We start from the raw sequence: 18,271 nt of genomic DNA on the forward strand, positions 1-18,271 counted from the left end.
GTAATGAGAATCTGCCCATCACATTTTGATATTTTCAGCACACTGGAGGGGTGAGGAGGTTACTGGAAACATCAGATTTACCCAAAGCCATGAAAATCCCCTGGAAATTTCCTGAAAATCTTGCCTTGGGTTTTTGAGCAAAGTAGATCGAAACATGAAATTTTGAGTGTGCACTCAATAAATGTTTTTCTGGGATTACACCAGATTTACTAGTTTTCATGCCATGATTGTTGATATAACTGATGGATATATAGACCAACATCTTCGCAGTGATTCCCCCCCCAGTCATGTGATCCAATCTCTACCAGTATTGAATGTTGGTGCGGTGTTTTTCTAACACCATTCTTACCCACGTGGTCATCTATCTAATATGCATACGAGTACATGCCATTTATAAAGTGCAAAGCTCGACTTCTGCATCATTCATTTCTAGCATGAGAACAAAGTCAAGGGTTGCTGCTGCAGTAGTAGTAGTCGTAGTAGTAGCTGTGAGAACATGACTTATGGGGCAGAACAGTCCATTAATTTAAAATGACAGAACAACAACAAGAGAAAAAAAAAGTTTGCATGTTCTGTGGGCGTCCTGAGCGTCTGCTTCATTCAGTTATGAATGTTATGCGTCATGCATGCACTTCACTTCAGAATAGAAAACTGAATTAAATTTCTTGATTATTAAGCTCATAAATGTATTGATGCAGACTTATATTAAGACATTATGTCATGTCTGTACTTCAGTCTGCATGTGTCTGCATTGTGCAAAACTCAATGCCACGTGGAGCATGTGGGTTTTATTTATTTAGTGCCGAATTGCAGCAGCAGTCTTATCAGTGCTTTATTACAAAGCAATGGCCAATGACTCTATATAAGCAAGTACTTGGTGATGCTGGGGAAGAAAAAATCCCTTTTTATCAGAAAGAGACTGCTGGCAGACTCAGGCTCAGGGACACAACAGCATCACACAGTAGCTGGAGATCCATGATGTGAACTCTGCTCTTGCTCTACTGGATTGAAATCTGGTGACTGTAAAGACAATTTGAATGAACTCAGTCATGTTCAAGAAACTAGTTTACGATGATTTGAGCTTTGTGACATGATCCATTATCCTAAAGGAAGCAGCCATCAGAAGGTGGATACGCTGTAGGGCATAAAGGGATGGACATGATCCGCAACACACTCAGGTGGCATTTAAATGATGTTCAGTTGGTACTAAGGAGTCCAAAATATGGCAAGAAAATAACCACATACCCCCAGCCTGAACCACTTGAGATAATGCAGGATGGAGTAATAGGCTGTAGCTTCAGTTTTATGTTGACTGGAGTGGCCCTCGGTGTGTTCTGCTGCTGTAGCCCATCTTCAAGGTTTAATGTGCTGTACGTTCAAAGAAACTCTGCTGCATTGCTTGGTTGTAAGAAGTGGTTGTTTGAGTTATTGTTGCCTTCCTGTCAGCTCTGAACATTCTCCTCCGACCTCTTCCATCAAGAAGGCTTTTTCACCCAGAAACTGCTGCTTGCTCGATGTTTTTCCCCCTCCTTTTCAGACCTTTCTCTGTAAACACTTGAGATGGCCATGAAAAAATCCCAGTAGATTGATAATTTGACAAATACACATCCCAGCTCTGATAATGCCACATTCAAAGTCACTTTAATCACCTTTTACCTCATCGTGGTGCTTAGTTTCAACTTCAGCAGGTCGTCTTTGCCGTGTATACATATCTAAATGCATTGAGTTACTGCTATGTGACTGGCTGATGAGATCTTTGTTGAACAGATGTAACTAATCAGCTCGTCTGTGAGTGTATATAGGTAAACAGATAATCTACTGAAACCACAGCAGTAATTTGATTACGTGTTTTATTAAAAATCTGTAATTTATTATTACTTATATTTAAGCTTTCTTTCTTTCACCAGCTAACATAATGTCTGATAACATGCATAACTCTCATTTAATTTTATATCTCTTTCTCTCCCTCCAGAGCATCAGAATTATTTCGGTGTAGACGACCATCTTGGACCCGTGGCAGTCAGCATCCGCAGGGAGAAGCTAGACGATGGAAGGGATAAGGAAGGGACGCAGTACAACTATCGGGTCACCTTTAGAACCAGTCAGGTAACGATAATACACTGATGTGCACTTTTCGCTCACTGCTTACATTATGGATGCATGATTGGAGAACCTTCATGACCTGTCAATTTATTGAAGAATTGTTTACTAGCGCGAACATGGATTTTTCATATTTCTCATATCACATTCAGTGAGACACGTTAAGGTCACTCGGCCTGCGGCTCAGTCAAGCAGTACAAGAGTCCAGGAATGCTTCAGTACCCCCGAAAACAACAGGAAACTTCTCTGCCCTCTTAAATCTGCACTAATGTGTCCAGTGATTCGGTGCCAGTTGTGACTCAGTTGGCCATTAATGCAAATACTGATACAGTGTATCAGAGGTGTGTAGTTGCCTGCCTTCGCTCACTTTCACACACCCCGATGAACACACAACCTGATTAATCCTAAAAAACGGAGAGGCAGAGTCCTGGTGTCCCTGGTGGGACCGTATCGTCTTGATTGATGCTGGCTTGTCTCATTCACTGAATAATTCAGGTGCAACAGATGCGTCAGGCAGGAAAATGTCACTGATATCCAGTGCCCTTCTCGGTTTAAAGCACCACTCCCACGATAAAACAATGTATCTGGGTCATGGTAGCCCTGCAAGTGGCACGCAGGCAGTGTTTTAACTCCTCGACCGCTGGAGCATCTATTTGCATGTACTCCTGTCATTTAGCCTCATTGCTCTCTCTGCGCGACCTGCCCCACATCGCTCTCTCTTCCTTCCTCTGCTATATAAGTCTACTTTTCGGAAAGCCTTTTTATTGGACCGCAGTTGACTGCTGACATGTTAACAGGCTGTGCAAATGGAAATTTGGATGTTGTTGTTTTGAAAGTGTTTACTGGCACACAAACATCTAGTATTCAGTTAGCCTGTCTCAATTATTTAGAATTTGAGTTCCCTAATGCTGTCCAGAGTCATAATGTAGTCATTACCCTTAACACCAGTCAGCATATGGAAGCATACCTGACCCAACCCTATCACACTGTACAAGTAGGAGTTTATATGACTGTTAACTTTACTGGACAAATCCTCACCATCTGTCTTTCCTGCCAGCTGACCACCCTCCGTGGTGCCATCCTGGAGGATGCCATTCCATCCACGGCGAGACACGGGACGGCCCGCGGGCTGCCGCTCAAAGAAGTACTTGAATACGTCATCCCTGAGCTGAATATCCAGTGTCTGAGGCTGGCCATGAACTCTCCCAAAGTCGCGGAACAGCTCCTCAAGCTGGATGAGCAAGGGGTGAATAATACATTGAGATGTCCTCTTGAACCGTGTTTTGAGTGCTACCACAGATTTTTGCTGCTGCTGCTGATTTAACGGGGTAATCTGAGGTTCAGTGCCTTGATGATTAATACTTGGTGTCTTGCATTTTAAGATATGTATACATATGGTTCTTCCTTTTTCTCTTTAAGACAACCCCCCCCCCCCCCCCAAAAAAAAAAAGAAAAGAAAGGGAAAAAAGAAAAAAATTGCGTAAATACTACCATTTGTAGTTTTACGGGGTGATGCATTACATGCAGGACTACTACTTGTTGAGACAAAGTGACTCACTGTGGAGTCATAACTGTGAGGCTGCCAACCAGCACTCCAGGAGGTCACTGCATCTGGACAAACAATAGTGAATCACACAACCTCTTCACAAAACCTAGACAGATTACGCTAACAAGGTACAGCAGGTTAACAAACGTGTGTCTCTGTATGTGAAATCTTTCTCTGAGGAGGGAAGAAAGCCTCGTCTGTCCAGAGATTTGCCAGCTGTTTAATTTTAAAGCCACCGCAGCCACATATCAGAAACGAAAGATTGTTTTGACTGCATTAGCACATCACGCTACATATTTCAGGCGTATGTGTCTCTATTTGTGACATTTACCTCAGCTATAGAAGGAAACTGGGAGGGATTAACTTCAAATAGCAGGAATCTTTGTCCTATATACGGGCTGCTTGTTATAGATAGATAACACAGACTCCTGGGCCGAGGTGCAGACAATATCACGCTTAAATAGAATCAATAGAAGTCCTGTACTCTCTGCAGCCAGCACCATCTGTTTTTGGCACACTTGTTGTGCTGATAGGACACTTGCACACAAGTTAGAGTAACTTACTTTTGACAGCCTACTTTGCCTGAGAGCAGGAGATTTGGTATGCTGCTCAGACGGTGGAGGGTGTCATCTTGCATTATCTCTGTTTGAATAAAATTGCTAATAGTGATATGGGCTCTCTATATTCACAGCTGTCACAGATTCATTGCGGCCTTTAATTTCTCATGTAATGAAACTGGGGAAAAAAAGATGGAATGGAGAGCGGAAGGATTAGCCAGGGGTGATACTTGTTTCACCATCAGAGAATTGTCTGCTTATTAGTTTAATTACATTCGTTAGCGTGCGCCCATCCTTCCAATTGACAGGGGAAAGGTTCTTATAATAGAAAGTGTCAGCCAAGACCCTTTTCTGTGTTAGGATTTCGTTACACACATAAACAAGAGCAATGAAGTGTCCTCTCTAAAGCAAGTTAAATGCACTCACGGTGGCAGGCTCTATGTGTCCAATTATGTCAAAGTAACTTTGTAAATAAGTGCTTTGAGGAAGTTCTTCCCACCAGATGTTACAGGGGTTTGTTCACCTGCCATGTGACTCCCCATGTCTGCAGATAAAGAGTTTGATAGATGATGAAACTGACACATGGGAGGCAAAAAAAAAAAGCAATAAAATAATCTCAAGAAACTGCCTTCAGAGGAGGAGAGCCCAGGCTAAGTGGGGCTTGAAGCTCTTCCAGTTGGCACTCCTCTGCGCAGACCTCAAACCAAAAGCCCAGTGGAAGCCAGTTTTATATTTGGATGTCAGTATTTTTGCACACTCCTGTTATAATCATTAATGTTATTCTTGCCGGGCAAATGTTCAATATGTCAGGCACTCCTTAATCTGCTTTTTAACCAAGCTGGACTTTGACCGCCCCTCTAATGTGTTTATGTGAGGAAGCTGATACGGGACAGGAAGAACTGCAGCCTTTTCCCCCCCCCTAAAATGCATATTTTTTGAGGATTTGTGTGCGCGCGCGCAATTCTTTGGAGATGTTAGATGTTAGTCTCTTTTTTAAATGCTTCCTCTTGCTGTGAACAGAGTCAGAGAGGGTCTCCTGCATCTGCAAAAAGAATATCCCTGAAAGCGGCCTTGTAGACTGCGCCGTAACAGCCTAGGACGTAAGAAGAGAAGAGAGCATATGTGAATGTATTTTAGATCTCATTGTAGATCACAGTGAATTGACTGTGCGCAGATGGACTGTGGAAAAGGAGTTGGCAGCTAATGAGATTTAGAGATGCGATCTTGAGTAAGAAATTTACAAATTAGGTTTTGTTTTTTTTGTAAGCCATTGATTTTTCAATGCGTATCTGCTGTTTCAATCTAAAGACTCAAATCTGGAAAATTAAAATTCTTTAGTTTATTATTATCTGTGTCAGTTAGAAAATGAAAGTTGTGAATTTACAAGCACTGGTAATACTCATAAATTTGAAAGTGAGAGGAAAATATGAGTGTGTCATGACAGTAATGACAACGTTGAGGAGGTCAGAGAACAGTTACTGACCTTTTCCTCTAAGTTATGTTTGACAGATGATATTCTCCCTAACCTAGAAAGCTAATCTCCCTGCAGTGATCGCATTCATAGCATAAACAAAGAATAAGTGCAGGAAACTTTGCAATTACAAACACTGCGTTTTTTAAAATCCCCTGGCCTTACATTGAAAGTTGGAGAAGTTTCTGTAGTGACACTTTAATGCAATAACCCCAGCAGATGTTTGTGTAGTGGTGCGTGGTGATTGTAGCCAGGTTTAAGTAGCCACATTTTGGATTTTTGCTGCATCAGGACACTGCAGCGCAGACATATGTCACACCACGCCATCCCTCAGGAGCCACTCAGAGCTCTCCGGGGGAAACACTGTCCCAATTTCTTTCTCCACTCATTATGTGTCTTTTGTTGTTTGTGCGTTCTTATTTTAGTTTCAGCTTTTGTTTAAATGAATGAGCAGGAGTTCAGTTTTCAACGCCCTGCAGCTCTGGACAGATGGAGAAAAATTGGAGATGCTTTCTTTGCTAAGATTTTTGGCAAGATCTGTTAAATGGGATACAGCTCCACCTTAACAGAAGCTAATGCCACTCCAAAAAGAGCCATCACAGACGGTGATGCAACAAGCTTCACTGAAGGAGCACTACTCATCTGTATCTTTGTTATATGTCCTGTGTGCTTGCACTTTTCAAATTCGCCCCAAAGGTTAATGTGATTACCCTCCCTATCGGTTAGGCTGTTAAGAGGAGCTGGAGGTCAAGCGAGTCCATATCACACAGGATAAAAGACAGAAGGCCACATCATTGCACATCATGCCATTTCCATGGGGCTTGATGGTATAATAGCTTTTGGTAACCGCAGGAGCTTTAGTGCAGAACAGACTGCCTGATGGGAGGAAGTCACCATGACAACAGTGTCAGGAGTACACCGGGAAATCATAACCTGTAACGGAGGAAAAAGACAATTCCAATTTGTTTCAGTATATAGACCATTTGTCAGCATTCACATTCAGAGAAACCCTTTCTTCCCGCCGTACCGACACATTGACTCTGGGTCAAGATGAAGGTGAAGCTGTGAATAAAGGGCAACAGGTGCCAAACGCAAGGGGCTGCCTCCTCATCTATTTGTTTCCACCCTTGACCCTTTTTTTCTTTCCATCTTCTGCTATCATTGGGAGGGTGTAAGCCTTAGAACTCATGTAGTGGAGAGATGCTCTCACACTAATCTCACAAGAGAATCACTCCAGATGTTTTATTTCTTCCTGTCTCTTGAGGAGATGAGTTCATATCAGACATTTCTGAATTACAGCAACGCTTGTGGTGGAAACTTGAGAGATTTGGCTCCCTTTTCTATGCCTTTAGATGGTCTTCTCAATAAACAAGACATCTGTATGTAGACACATTTGTTAAACAATCTTCCTAGTATTTCACAGCTACAAAAGTATCTCCTAAGGAAGAGGTCCATTAGAAAGTATTGAAATACTGTTGTTGGCAGATTATGCCGTTTTCTTTCATAAACCGAAACTGTTCTGCTGTATGTCTGTAATCCACTCCCTTGTCGCCCCACAGCTGCTCTTAAGTAGCAGCTAATAGCTCAGGTTGATTTATACTCTGCACAGTGCTCCTGAGAGTTCATAGCCTAGCTTCACAAAAGGGGATTTCAGCTCTCTCTCCCCCCCAAGAAGGGTTATGAAGGCCTTCACATTAGCTGTGACATGATGGAAAGTGGGCACTTGCATGCTTTCAGTGCTTAATATACAGTATGTATGAGTGTGGTGTGCGTGATACCGATCAGCAACAGGAAATGGTACTCACTGAGTGTCTATGTCTATTTTCCTCATTCCAGCTAAGCTTCCAGCACAAGGTGGGAGTACTCTACTGCAAGGCTGGCCAGAGCACAGAGGAAGAGATGTACAACAACGAGAGTGCCGGCCCAGCGCTGGATGAGTTCTTGGATCTGCTTGGTCAGAGGGTGCGCCTCAAAGGCTTCACCAAGTACAGAGCTCAGCTGGATAACAAGAGTAAGATAAAATGCACAACACACTCGCCAAGCTAAACATCCACAAATGCTAACCCACACATTTCCAGTCCTGCTGAGTGCAGATGCTCCGCTGTATGTGTTTACAGGGACTGTAGTGCATCTTCAATCTTAATTTTTGTTCTATGATATCATCAGATCAGCTAACTCGGTTACATTTTGCAATCTGGCCTGAGACCCTGACCTCCCTGTCTTCTCTTATAGCGGACTCCACAGGCACGCACTCTCTTTACACAACCTATAAAGACTACGAGCTGATGTTTCACGTGTCCACCATGCTCCCCTACACACCCAACAACCGGCAGCAGGTGAGTAAACTGTACCCTTCAGGCTCTATCTTCTGCAGCACACCACCATGCTTGCCCTTCTGTGTACTCAGTTGATGTCTAATAGCTTTAATAAATCCCTGAGCAAGTTCCTTTTAGGATATCACCTATCCTGACTACTGCCAATCTTCCCCAGAGACTCATTTCGACACGGTAATGACCTATCAGTTGAAAGCACGAGCATTGCCATAGCGACGGTACCCCATAGTAGGACTTTAATCAGTGCTTCCCCAGGGGCTGAAGCAGACGCGGTATTAGATGGACCTCTGTCTGTCCGTGCTAACAAGTGGAATTAGGTGGATGTAGCAGTGGACTGTTGAACGATGGCCCTCTAAAGATAAGATTACAGACATTCACTGTATTAATCTCTATGCCGATCACATGGTTGTACTTTTTGAGTCCATAATACAACCTGTGGGCACCACCCTGTAGAGATTAGAATACCTTGATGGAGGCTGGATGTACAGTCTAAAACATCAGAAACATCTAACAAGTGAGTGTAGAAACATATGATTGGTGGTGTTTTTTTTCTCTTTACCTTTCATCCAATTGTATTTCATAAAGTGGGACTGTTTGATTTAATCCCTGGTGGTAATATTCCAGCAGGGCCAAGCAGAGCTTGACCTGTTCATCCCTTCATCATTTCCAAATCACCCCTGCACCCTCTAATCCTGCTTGTTTCGGGCTCTCACCGACCCTGACTGACAGGCTCACACCAACCAGAGAATGGGGGTTAATGACCTGCACAGGCCAACAATACAAGCAGTATAAATTGGGTTTGAGTGGACATGTGCCCTTCACACACAAATCCTAAATTGAGTTAGTTGATATCTCTACCACCCAAAAATCCCTTTGTCCAGTAAAGTTTCTGTATCCAAACCGGGAACAGTGATTCTGTCGAGGAGAAGGGCAAAATGTGAGAGCTTACTCAAAGGATTGATTTTTTTTGTTTCGTGCAGGGGATGAACTGATGCCCCCCGTCCCTGCATTCAGTGTAATAAAGATGCTCAAATGTTAATCCAGGAAAATGATGCTAAACAGGTTTTGTACCATCAGTTGTATCAAAGCTTGTTGCAACCCATGAGTCTATGATTGAAAAATTGTTTCCAAAGGAAAGGCGTGTGGGAAGGAAACATAAACGGTGACAACCTCATTTTCTCAATTACCACACCATGTCCTACTGAGAACGTGACGTACACGCCACAAGATTGTGCAGAGGCCCAATTGTTTTAAGTCCTGTGACATGTGGTTTATGGCTGTTATCAGAGCTGTCAATCATATCTTGTTGCATTTAAAAAAATGCTTTTGTATCATTTCCTGGTTTATAAGAGATGTCCATTCTGTCCATTAATGAGGACGTTTTTGCCACCCAAAATTCTTTGTTTTTCTTGGATATAGGCATGATACTTTAAGGTTTGCTGGGAAAATTTCTAAGTAATAAAAGGGCCAGTACATATGAGCACTTGGTGCTACACCTTAGTTTGTCTGGTATTGATCGGTGGCTTATCATGGTTAATGTTAGCAAATGTTTGCTAAGTTGAGAAAGAAGTTTTTGTGTGACTGTTGAGTCACTGCAACTGACACACGGCTGGCCTTTGTTCAGAAAAACACTCGCATGCTCTCATTCGAATTGAAATCTTAAAGCGATAATGTGTTTTCCAAACTTCTGTACTCTTAAACTAACCTGACTGTGTTCATCTTTTATCTAATTTAATTTCCATTTCTCCTTTTTCTCTTGCAGTTGCTAAGGAAGAGGCACATTGGCAATGACATTGTCACCATAGTGTTTCAGGAGCCCGGGGCCCTTCCTTTCACTCCAAAAAACATCCGCTCTCATTTCCAGCATGTGTTTGTCATTGTCAAAGTCCACAACCCGTGCACTGATAACGTCTGCTACAGGTAAATGGAACAAGCATGCATCACGCCTGCAAGGCACTCCCAAAACTGTTTTTTACTCTGGTTGGTAAAGAAAAGCGTGCAGGGTAGAAGAAAGTAGAAAAACATCTGAGTTTGGTGGCATTGAGTCAAACCACTAAATATTAGAGTGCTACACCACGGGATAAGAAGCGAAATGGTGTGCTCGAGACAGTTTAGGCGAACGTGTTGATCTTCTGATGTGTTTTTCATAGATGTCTTTGTGTCAAGTGGCTCTTCTGCGTGAACTTTTAAGAGCACTTAATTTAAAAGGATAATAATAATAGCTTGCTCAGTGATTTCTGTGGTTTCTCTTATGACTTCATAGTAATGCGCCAGAATCACAGGGCTCTTTTCATCTGCTCAGTGATGATACAGTTATTATCTTCAGAGACACCTTGAAATTATGACTTATGAATTACGACTCAAGAGTTTCTGAAGTCAAGACAACTCTTGCTAATAACATAGCATTTGTTGAAGGGAGAAAGATTAGTCTCAGCAGAAATAATTTTACCAAAAGGCATATAATTTCAGCGCCTGCTCATTATTCATTCATTTCAATATCTACGCTCCTCTTTTTCTTAACTGTCACTCCCGCATTTTATTTTTTTCCAGTGTGGCTGTGTCCAGATCTAAAGACGTGCCTCCATTTGGCCCCCCTATTCCCAAGTCTGTAACTTTTCCAAAGTCTGCGGTTTTCAGGGACTTCCTGCTTGCCAAGGTCATCAACGGGGAGAACGCAGCACACAAGTCGGAGAAGTTTCGGGCCATGGCGACTCGTACGCGGCAGGAGTACCTGAAGGACCTAGCCGAGAACTTCGTCAGCACGGCCACTATCGACTCAGCTGTCAAATTCAGCTTCATCAGCCTCGGAGGCAAGAAGAAGGAGAAGGTGAAACCCAGGAAGGACGCGCATCTGTTCAGCGTGGGAGCGATCACCTGGAGCGTCCGTGCCCGGGACTTTGGCCAGTCGCTGGACTTTGACTGCTTGCTTGGTATATCCAATGAGTTCATTGTGCTCATTGAGGAGGAATCAAAAAATGTGATCTTCAACTGTTCGTGCCGCGACGTCATCGGGTGGACCTCAGGGATTATGAGCATTAAGATTTTCTATGAACGGGGCGAGTGTGTCATGCTGTCTGCTCACGACAACTGCGGAGAAGACATCCGGGAGATGGTGCAGAGACTAGAGGTAAATCTCTTCGTGTCTGCATTGGAATAATCTCTGTCATCCCAAAGCTCTCAATAACTGCTGGATTAGACCACAGAAAGCCAGTGGGATGATCCTTTTTGTAGCACCTCGTCTTCGGTGTCACTAATCATACCATATGTAGAGATTTGAGAGAACAAAAGACATTAGATGAATCAGTTTCCAACACCACACCCCCCTCACAGAGCTAGTAATTCATTCTGTTTGCCCTGTCTGTTTAATTGAGGGGTTTTTGTATAAATTTGACATCCAGTTTATTTTTGAAATAATGAGCACATTACAGTAAAAACAATTACGCTGTCTACTACTAGTGCGTAACACAGTTTTAATAGCTCCGCGGAAAGGTGCAGCTGTTGGCGCTAATGCATAAACATAACAAATTACAGTAAGATTTAAAAAATAAAAGCCAAGCATCAGCAGCACCAAAAATAATGATGATATGGCACTTATTGGGTTTTACTAGAAATAGAGACAGGTTCACATTTTCTAAACATGTTGTAAACAATGCACATAAAACACAATCAGGGCCTCTTCCCCGCCCCCGTGCATGCTACTGCACTTTCACCTGCATGTTGTTGCCTGCAAAATACATTATTTGGGCGACTGTGGTTAATCCACGTGTCTAAAAAGTGAAGTGCATGTGAAGGAAAGTTTACTTTTAATGTGGCAGTGGAGCGTTGTACTTTGGATACTTGTGGGCTCTGCGGTGAAACGGTGCATTCAGCAAATGTTGCTCTTGCAGTTGCAGCTTTAATGCTTGACCACAAACCTTTTAATTCTGTTTTTCACGGTTGGGTCAGCAAAACTGTTGCTCATTTAACCTTTATTCGTGCCGTCAATTCTCATGTGTTGCAGAGCAACAGAGATTTAATGGCCCCTTTTTTTTGGCCTCCACTCCCTCACACACATGCAGTGAAAATATCTCACTAAATTAACCCGAACCTCACTTGCTTTTCAGGCGGCTCCCTCTTTTTTCTTTTTTCTGATTGTGCATTAACGGGAATGTGAAACTGTAAAGCAGAGCCATCAGAGTTCAGAGAGGATTACAGACCTCCTGTTGAAAGCTTTCTTTGGCTCATCACAGACTCGGCAGAGGTGCACAGGCGACCGTTCGGGTCACACAGTTGCAGATGTCCTGCCCTTGATCAGGATAAACCACTATGACATATCACGCAATTTTCACAAAAACTGACCAAATAAATAAAGCCGAAGCAGCTCAGTACCGCAGACAGTTCATTTAATGGATTGAAAGATTAGAGAAAATGTGATTTTTTTTTTTTTTTTTTGGGGCGTTCTTGAAATGGGGACTGTCTGGGTGCAGGTTTACAGGGAGACTCTTTCTAGCAGGACACCAACCCAGTTTTGAAGGGGAAGGCTGGAAACGGAGGCAATTTGTTTTATTTTTTGGGGGTCTGGCAGACTAAGAATAGAGGACACGTGGCCTCATACTACTACTTTACTCCTATTGAGAGCTCCCCACTTAGTCCCAGTCCTCGCATCCCTATTTTGTAATTCTAGCTTAGCTACATTGTGTTACTGTTTGGGCTATGTGGGTCCAGGTGTCTTGAAATTTTGAAAATGGTGTACACCTGGCTACACAGCCCAGATGCTGTCCTCAGACACCTTGTTTCTGCTTCCTGTGTACCTGCAGGGTCTTGCTTTTCCTATTCTAGTTTCCATGATTTGTTAAGTGAAGCTCTAATCAGGCAGCCTTTTGTTTTCCTTAAATAACATCGTGGTTGAATCCCAAAATCCAAACCTGAGCTGTGCCTGACCTTTTTCATGCCTGGCTGTGTGCTTTCCGGCACTTATCCTGCACAGTCCCTTTTTGGCAGTTGCATCAGCAGTTTTGAAATTTGCAGCAGACCCTAGCCAGCGAATCAGTTGTTCAGCCAACAAGTAACAACCAATTTCCTGCTAAAAACCTGAATGAGGATCAGATTCTTCTGAGGATTAAAGGAGGCTCGGATAATTTTTATTATCACCTCTTGCAATGAACTGAGACTCTCAGAAGAGCTTCTGAATGAGAATGAATAAATGTGCACCTGAGCACAAAGATTCTGCATATCCTTACCAAAAAAAAAAAACAGCCACACCAGAACCTGAAGAAGTCTTTCCCATAATTACTCTTTAAAGGACACGGATGTCATTCAGCGTCTACACACACTCATCTTAAGGAAGGACAGAGCGGGATATATTAGCATTCGTGATTAGCCAAAGGACATCACTTCCTCATTCGCTATGCTAATTTCCCCTCACATTTTCTGTCCACTTCTCCAAGGAATTCCTGATTAATATTCCACAGCCCAGTTTTATAAAGTATTATAAAGTTAGTACGGATCGCTGTTTGTGTTGTGATACAGGCAATGGAGCAGCAAGCTGTAGGCACATTTATTTGGGTATAAGCTGACCAGGCATACTTGTTCCCAAAGGTGTCTGCATTTTCCCAAATGTCCTGGAGGTTGACTCGAATCAAATTTCATTGGTGGGATTTACAGGCTGCCCGACCTGTGATGTAATGTGAACAGATTGCCAACTGTAACACACAGAGGAGCCCAGTGTGAGAGCGCAACTAAAAGCTTTGTGATAGCGTCCTGCTCTCCGGGTTGCGGAGCTGGTTGGCCGCATGTTCAGTTTTTACGATGCATGTTCTCTTTGCTCGGGTGCCACATATGCCACTTTCTTTTGTCTGGTTGGGTTTTGTTTTGCATGTTTTGGAACTAAATAATTTGGAATAGTTTTATAATACTATATTGTGTTTATCTAGATTAAATATGTATTAAATTAGTTATAAGTTTTTAATCCAAACCTTGCAAATATTGCTTTTCTATTTGATATATGATGACATTTTAAACACTTGTAATTGTATTTGCAAACAATTTTCTGATTCCTTATCATTTATGCTGTCGGTAGTAAAATGCCATGGTAGCCTTTATGATTATTTCTTTATTCAAACAACAATCCAAAAAGCAACAAGCAATTTTACTGGCACATATAACAGAGAGAAGCAGCATGTTGATCAATAAAAGAGCTTCTTAATTAGTGCTCATTAGCACCATTTTGAGGTCATACATGTTGTTACAGACAAGTAAAAGCTTTGATAACCTCCTGCAGTCCCATAGTGCTGCTGAGCTCCGTTAAGCTAAAATATTCAGAATCACACAAGAAGCTACATGACGTTGATGCCGATTCCTGAAGTATAAAGCGGCCACAGATTTACCAGTCCGCACTTCCAGTAGAATGACAAGGTTTTGTCATGTCTGAGAAACATGCAGACGGTGCCATCAGTGTCAGAGCAGTGTCCGACTGTCAGACCTATCACTGAGGAACAGTGCCAGTAACACTGTTTGGCAACAGTAGTTACAACAGATTTGAGGCTGATAATGTTTGTTGTAGTTTTTATGGCCGGTTATTAGTCTGTTATTGGTTTGGCCAGCAGGACGTGCACACATGTTGACTTTATGTCCCTTTTCTCATCCAAGTATCTTCATAGGCCACAAATACCTCCTGTGAGATGATGGATGCACTCTTAGAGTCAAGCGTTATGAATCTGAGCAGCTCGTAGGAGAACCTGAGCAGATTAATTTGGTGGTTGGACTGAATAAAGGGCTCTAATGAAAGCATTTAGAAAGCTATTATTTAGGCCTAATGGATTTCTGAAAAAGGGGTGTTTGATTCATGGTCCCAAACGCGGAAGCCTTCATACACAAACCATTTAGTCCAGACTTTACCCCGGAGAACTTTTATGTTTCATATTTCCAGTTCTTTTTGGAAATTTAAAATGATTGCTAAGTTTTTGGCGTCTTTTCTCTAGATTTTGAACCCGAAGTATCTTTGGCTTCTTATTTATTAGCACATAAAGCAGGGACTGTGTTTGTGTATAATTACTGGATGGGCTCCTTTGCTGAAATTTTACAGTTGTATCCTATTAAGAGGACAGTTATTGCATGATGGTTCATAATGGGGTTCTGCTGACGTGAGAATCTGGTGTGGAGTGTTGACAATCCATAGTCTGTGTTAATGTGTCCCTGAAGCTAGTTGCCACTCTGAAGCAAATGGAGGCAGTCACCCACAACTGAACCGAGACTAATCCAATGGGTGATTAAAGCTCGTTGGATGTAGCGTGAGGTTTTATTCCCCATTCGTTGTCATAAACCGTGTAGTCCTAATGTGTTCTCGCAGTGTAGCTATAATGTAGTCAGTCATTTTATGTCATCAGTGTGCAAATAGGTGCTCCACTACTCCACTTACTTTGCTGTGTTTGTGTTGTGCTGAAATAAAACCATTGAAGCAAGTAGGTTGCCTGAACTTTTACTGAACTGGAGTTGCATTAAAGCGAAGGATGATGCCAAGCCGCCACTGAGCAAAGCGAGCAGCTTAATTTGCATGTAAGCTCATAATTGGACAAGACCCAACTTTCATTTTCATCCAAGAGCACAACTGGACAAGCAGAGACTGTCCACCAAGAATCCTTAGGGAAAGTGTCACGTCTCTGGCAGCAGTCTGCACAATGGCGAGAGAGGGTGAAGTGAGTCATCTTTTCATGCTGGGTGTGGGGGGAAAAGTGCTTTAATTAACTGCCAGTTGATGCAGATTATGTATTTGTATATAAATATTACGCTCCAAACTTCTCCCTTGACACTGACTTTACCTAATAGACTCGGCTCTGTGGACATGTCCGTGTCTCAGGGGCCAATTAGATCTGCGTTCCCCGTGCAGCATGAAGAAAAGAGCTACTGTAGTTACTGTCCACAGAGACAAGTGTGTATTTGTGTGCGGCTCTTTGGCAAGACGGTTAGCCGTGCGATGTAGCCTCTTATTAACTTCAAGTTTGAAAGGTTCTTTGAATTAGCCAAACAAACATGCTGGAGGCTTGCTGCCTAAGGACTTCTGCTTCTGCTTTGGAGGCTTTGATAGTATTTTTCTTGTGCATGCATGTGTAATAAAACCCACACACATCTTACAAATGATGCAAACCATTCGCTGTTGGAATATACTCTGTTAGCTTTGAAGGCTCTTATTAAAGAATATTAAGATCATTCATTTTTCTCTCTGTCTCATCTCCTCACTGTCATGTGTATTGCATTCTGTTTCCAGCTAAAGTATCTATTAAGTCCTTCGGTTTTTAAAGCTCAGGATCTGTGCCGTGAAATACAAATTCACCTGCCTTTTATCGTAGATTATAAAAACGGCCGTTTTCATTCTGCTTCCAGATCGCCACCAGAGGGTGCGAAACCACGGAGATGACACTTCGCCGGAATGGCCTCGGCCAGCTCGGCTTCCACGTCAATTTCGAGGGCATCGTAGCCGACGTGGAGCCCTTTGGTTTCGCCTGGAAGGCAGGACTGAGACAGGGCAGCCGACTGGTGGAGATCTGCAAGGTGGCCGTTGCTACCCTCACTCACGAGCAGATGATTGACCTGCTGCGCACCTCAGTCACCGTCAAAGTGGTTATAATTCAACCTTATGAAGATGGCACTCCCCGAAGGTAAACCCTCACTCTTTGGTCGTCTCATTTTCACCTCGGTGCAAACACTTTTGTTACAGCAATTAAGCCAAAATGACTTAAAATCAAATGCAGATTTCCTGTTGTTGTTTCCTGTTGTCCTGCGGTTAGCGAGACAGAAGCAGGTGCTCCCCCCAAAATTAATGAAGCCATAACAGAAAAGTAGTTTGGTTTACTTCTTTTTTCCTGGCAGGTGGTGTAAATTAGCTTGACATTTGCTCTCGTGTTTGAGGCGATTAGCATAAAGAAATGCTTACATACTGTTTGTGTTGCACCGGAGATGATGTCGTCCTCCACTGATTTCTCTGGAGATAGTCTTTCTTTGTTGCGAGAGAAATCTTCAGCAGGCCTGCGGAGCCGCAGACACGGACAGTCAGCATTTCCCACTAATGATAATGAGAAGAGGCTTTTGATTAATGGCTCAACTCTCGCTGCCTTTGTTTGACAGCTCACATTTGTAGATGGCTTTTCTCTAACCTCGCTCAACGTTCTGTTCAGCAATTAGGATGGGAGTGTGTGCCTTTTTTAGGGACACACTCCCACGTAGAGAGTCCACCGCCCTTGAAATAAATGAGGGAGCGTGTTTCAAATGATTTTTTTTCCTTTGTGTGTGCGTGATGGGAAGAGACGAAGGTCTGTGTAAAATGCTTGTTCTGAAAGCACATCTGCTTGTTTTGTCTGTGCGAGACAGACAGCACTGTGAAATCGTATCCGTCACTCCTTCACACTCACATTTTCGACATCTTTGTTTTTCTTCGGCTTCAGGCTGACAGATTTATGTACCAGGAAAATGCTGGTTCCACTTTGTCACAGACAGCCACGACAGAATGGCTTGACAATGTGCAGAAAGAATATTTCAATACAAACCCATTTTTCTGTTTGTGTTGTTACAGGTAATGCTAATATACCAGCTAATCGTTAAAGGTAATAACACATAGATAACAGCAGTTAATGAACCACTGTGTATTTTCATTCTTTGACTGTATTTGTGTGCTTTCTAAACGCATGAAGTAAAGTGGCGATTGGTGAATATCTTGATAAATCCCTGATGGGTGAGTGTTTTGGTAAATAATGATAATGACAAGCCTTGCTTAATGTTCTGAATGAATATATGATTAAACAGCTGTGTGTATGTGTGCATCAAAATATAAAGCATGCATAGTAGTTAACTTTTGCTTTCCGGTCTGGCAACAGAGGAGCAACATTTTTGCTCCCCCAGATGGCGAGCTAACGTGTGTTGTCTGTGAAGCCAACAGAGCAGCCTCTCTGGCAGAACCGGCGTCTAAGCCTCTCGCCACGATCTGTGATGATACACGACGATGCAATCATCGTCGCGGTCCGGGGACGGAAGAAGCAGATAAAACGGAACATCCTCCGAAACTGGTTTTGTCTCCACAAATGTGTCCAGCTTATCAGAGCAGTATTTACAGGATGGAGATAGAGAGAGCTTTTGGTGTGGCATCTGTGCCAGGTGAAGACTTCTGGCTTGGTTTAGCTGAAACCACTGAAGTGACTGTTTAATGGGAGCCTGGACAGCCAATAAGAAATGGGGTTAGAAATAAACATAAATGAACAGAAGCTTGTGCAGTGATTACGTCATACTAAATGTGTAT

The 18,271-nt window shown here is 42.7% G+C and overlaps 1 protein-coding gene across 2 annotated transcripts in view; it reads left to right on the forward strand.

The window, feature by feature from the left end:
- Nucleotides 1-18,271, forward strand: part of sipa1l2a (signal-induced proliferation-associated 1like 2, genome duplicate a) — a 79,441-nt gene that overhangs the window by 34,968 nt on the left and 26,202 nt on the right. For both annotated transcript variants that reach the window (XM_086258594.1, XM_086258593.1), the window contains exons 3-9: nucleotides 1,973-2,106; nucleotides 3,158-3,346; nucleotides 7,511-7,685; nucleotides 7,907-8,010; nucleotides 9,770-9,927; nucleotides 10,558-11,134; nucleotides 16,366-16,640. In XM_086258594.1, the coding sequence (XP_086114720.1) occupies nucleotides 1,973-2,106; nucleotides 3,158-3,346; nucleotides 7,511-7,685; nucleotides 7,907-8,010; nucleotides 9,770-9,927; nucleotides 10,558-11,134; nucleotides 16,366-16,640 (1,612 nt within the window). The remainder of the gene's footprint in view (nucleotides 1-1,972; nucleotides 2,107-3,157; nucleotides 3,347-7,510; nucleotides 7,686-7,906; nucleotides 8,011-9,769; nucleotides 9,928-10,557; nucleotides 11,135-16,365; nucleotides 16,641-18,271) is intronic.

This window comes from Aulonocara sp. 'chitande type north' Nkhata Bay, linkage group LG13, assembly GCF_057382095.1.
Source record: "Aulonocara sp. 'chitande type north' Nkhata Bay isolate Kocher_YH1m ecotype deep benthic linkage group LG13, A_spYH_male_GT1.1, whole genome shotgun sequence".
Taxonomy (NCBI): domain Eukaryota; kingdom Metazoa; phylum Chordata; class Actinopteri; order Cichliformes; family Cichlidae; genus Aulonocara; species Aulonocara sp. 'chitande type north' Nkhata Bay.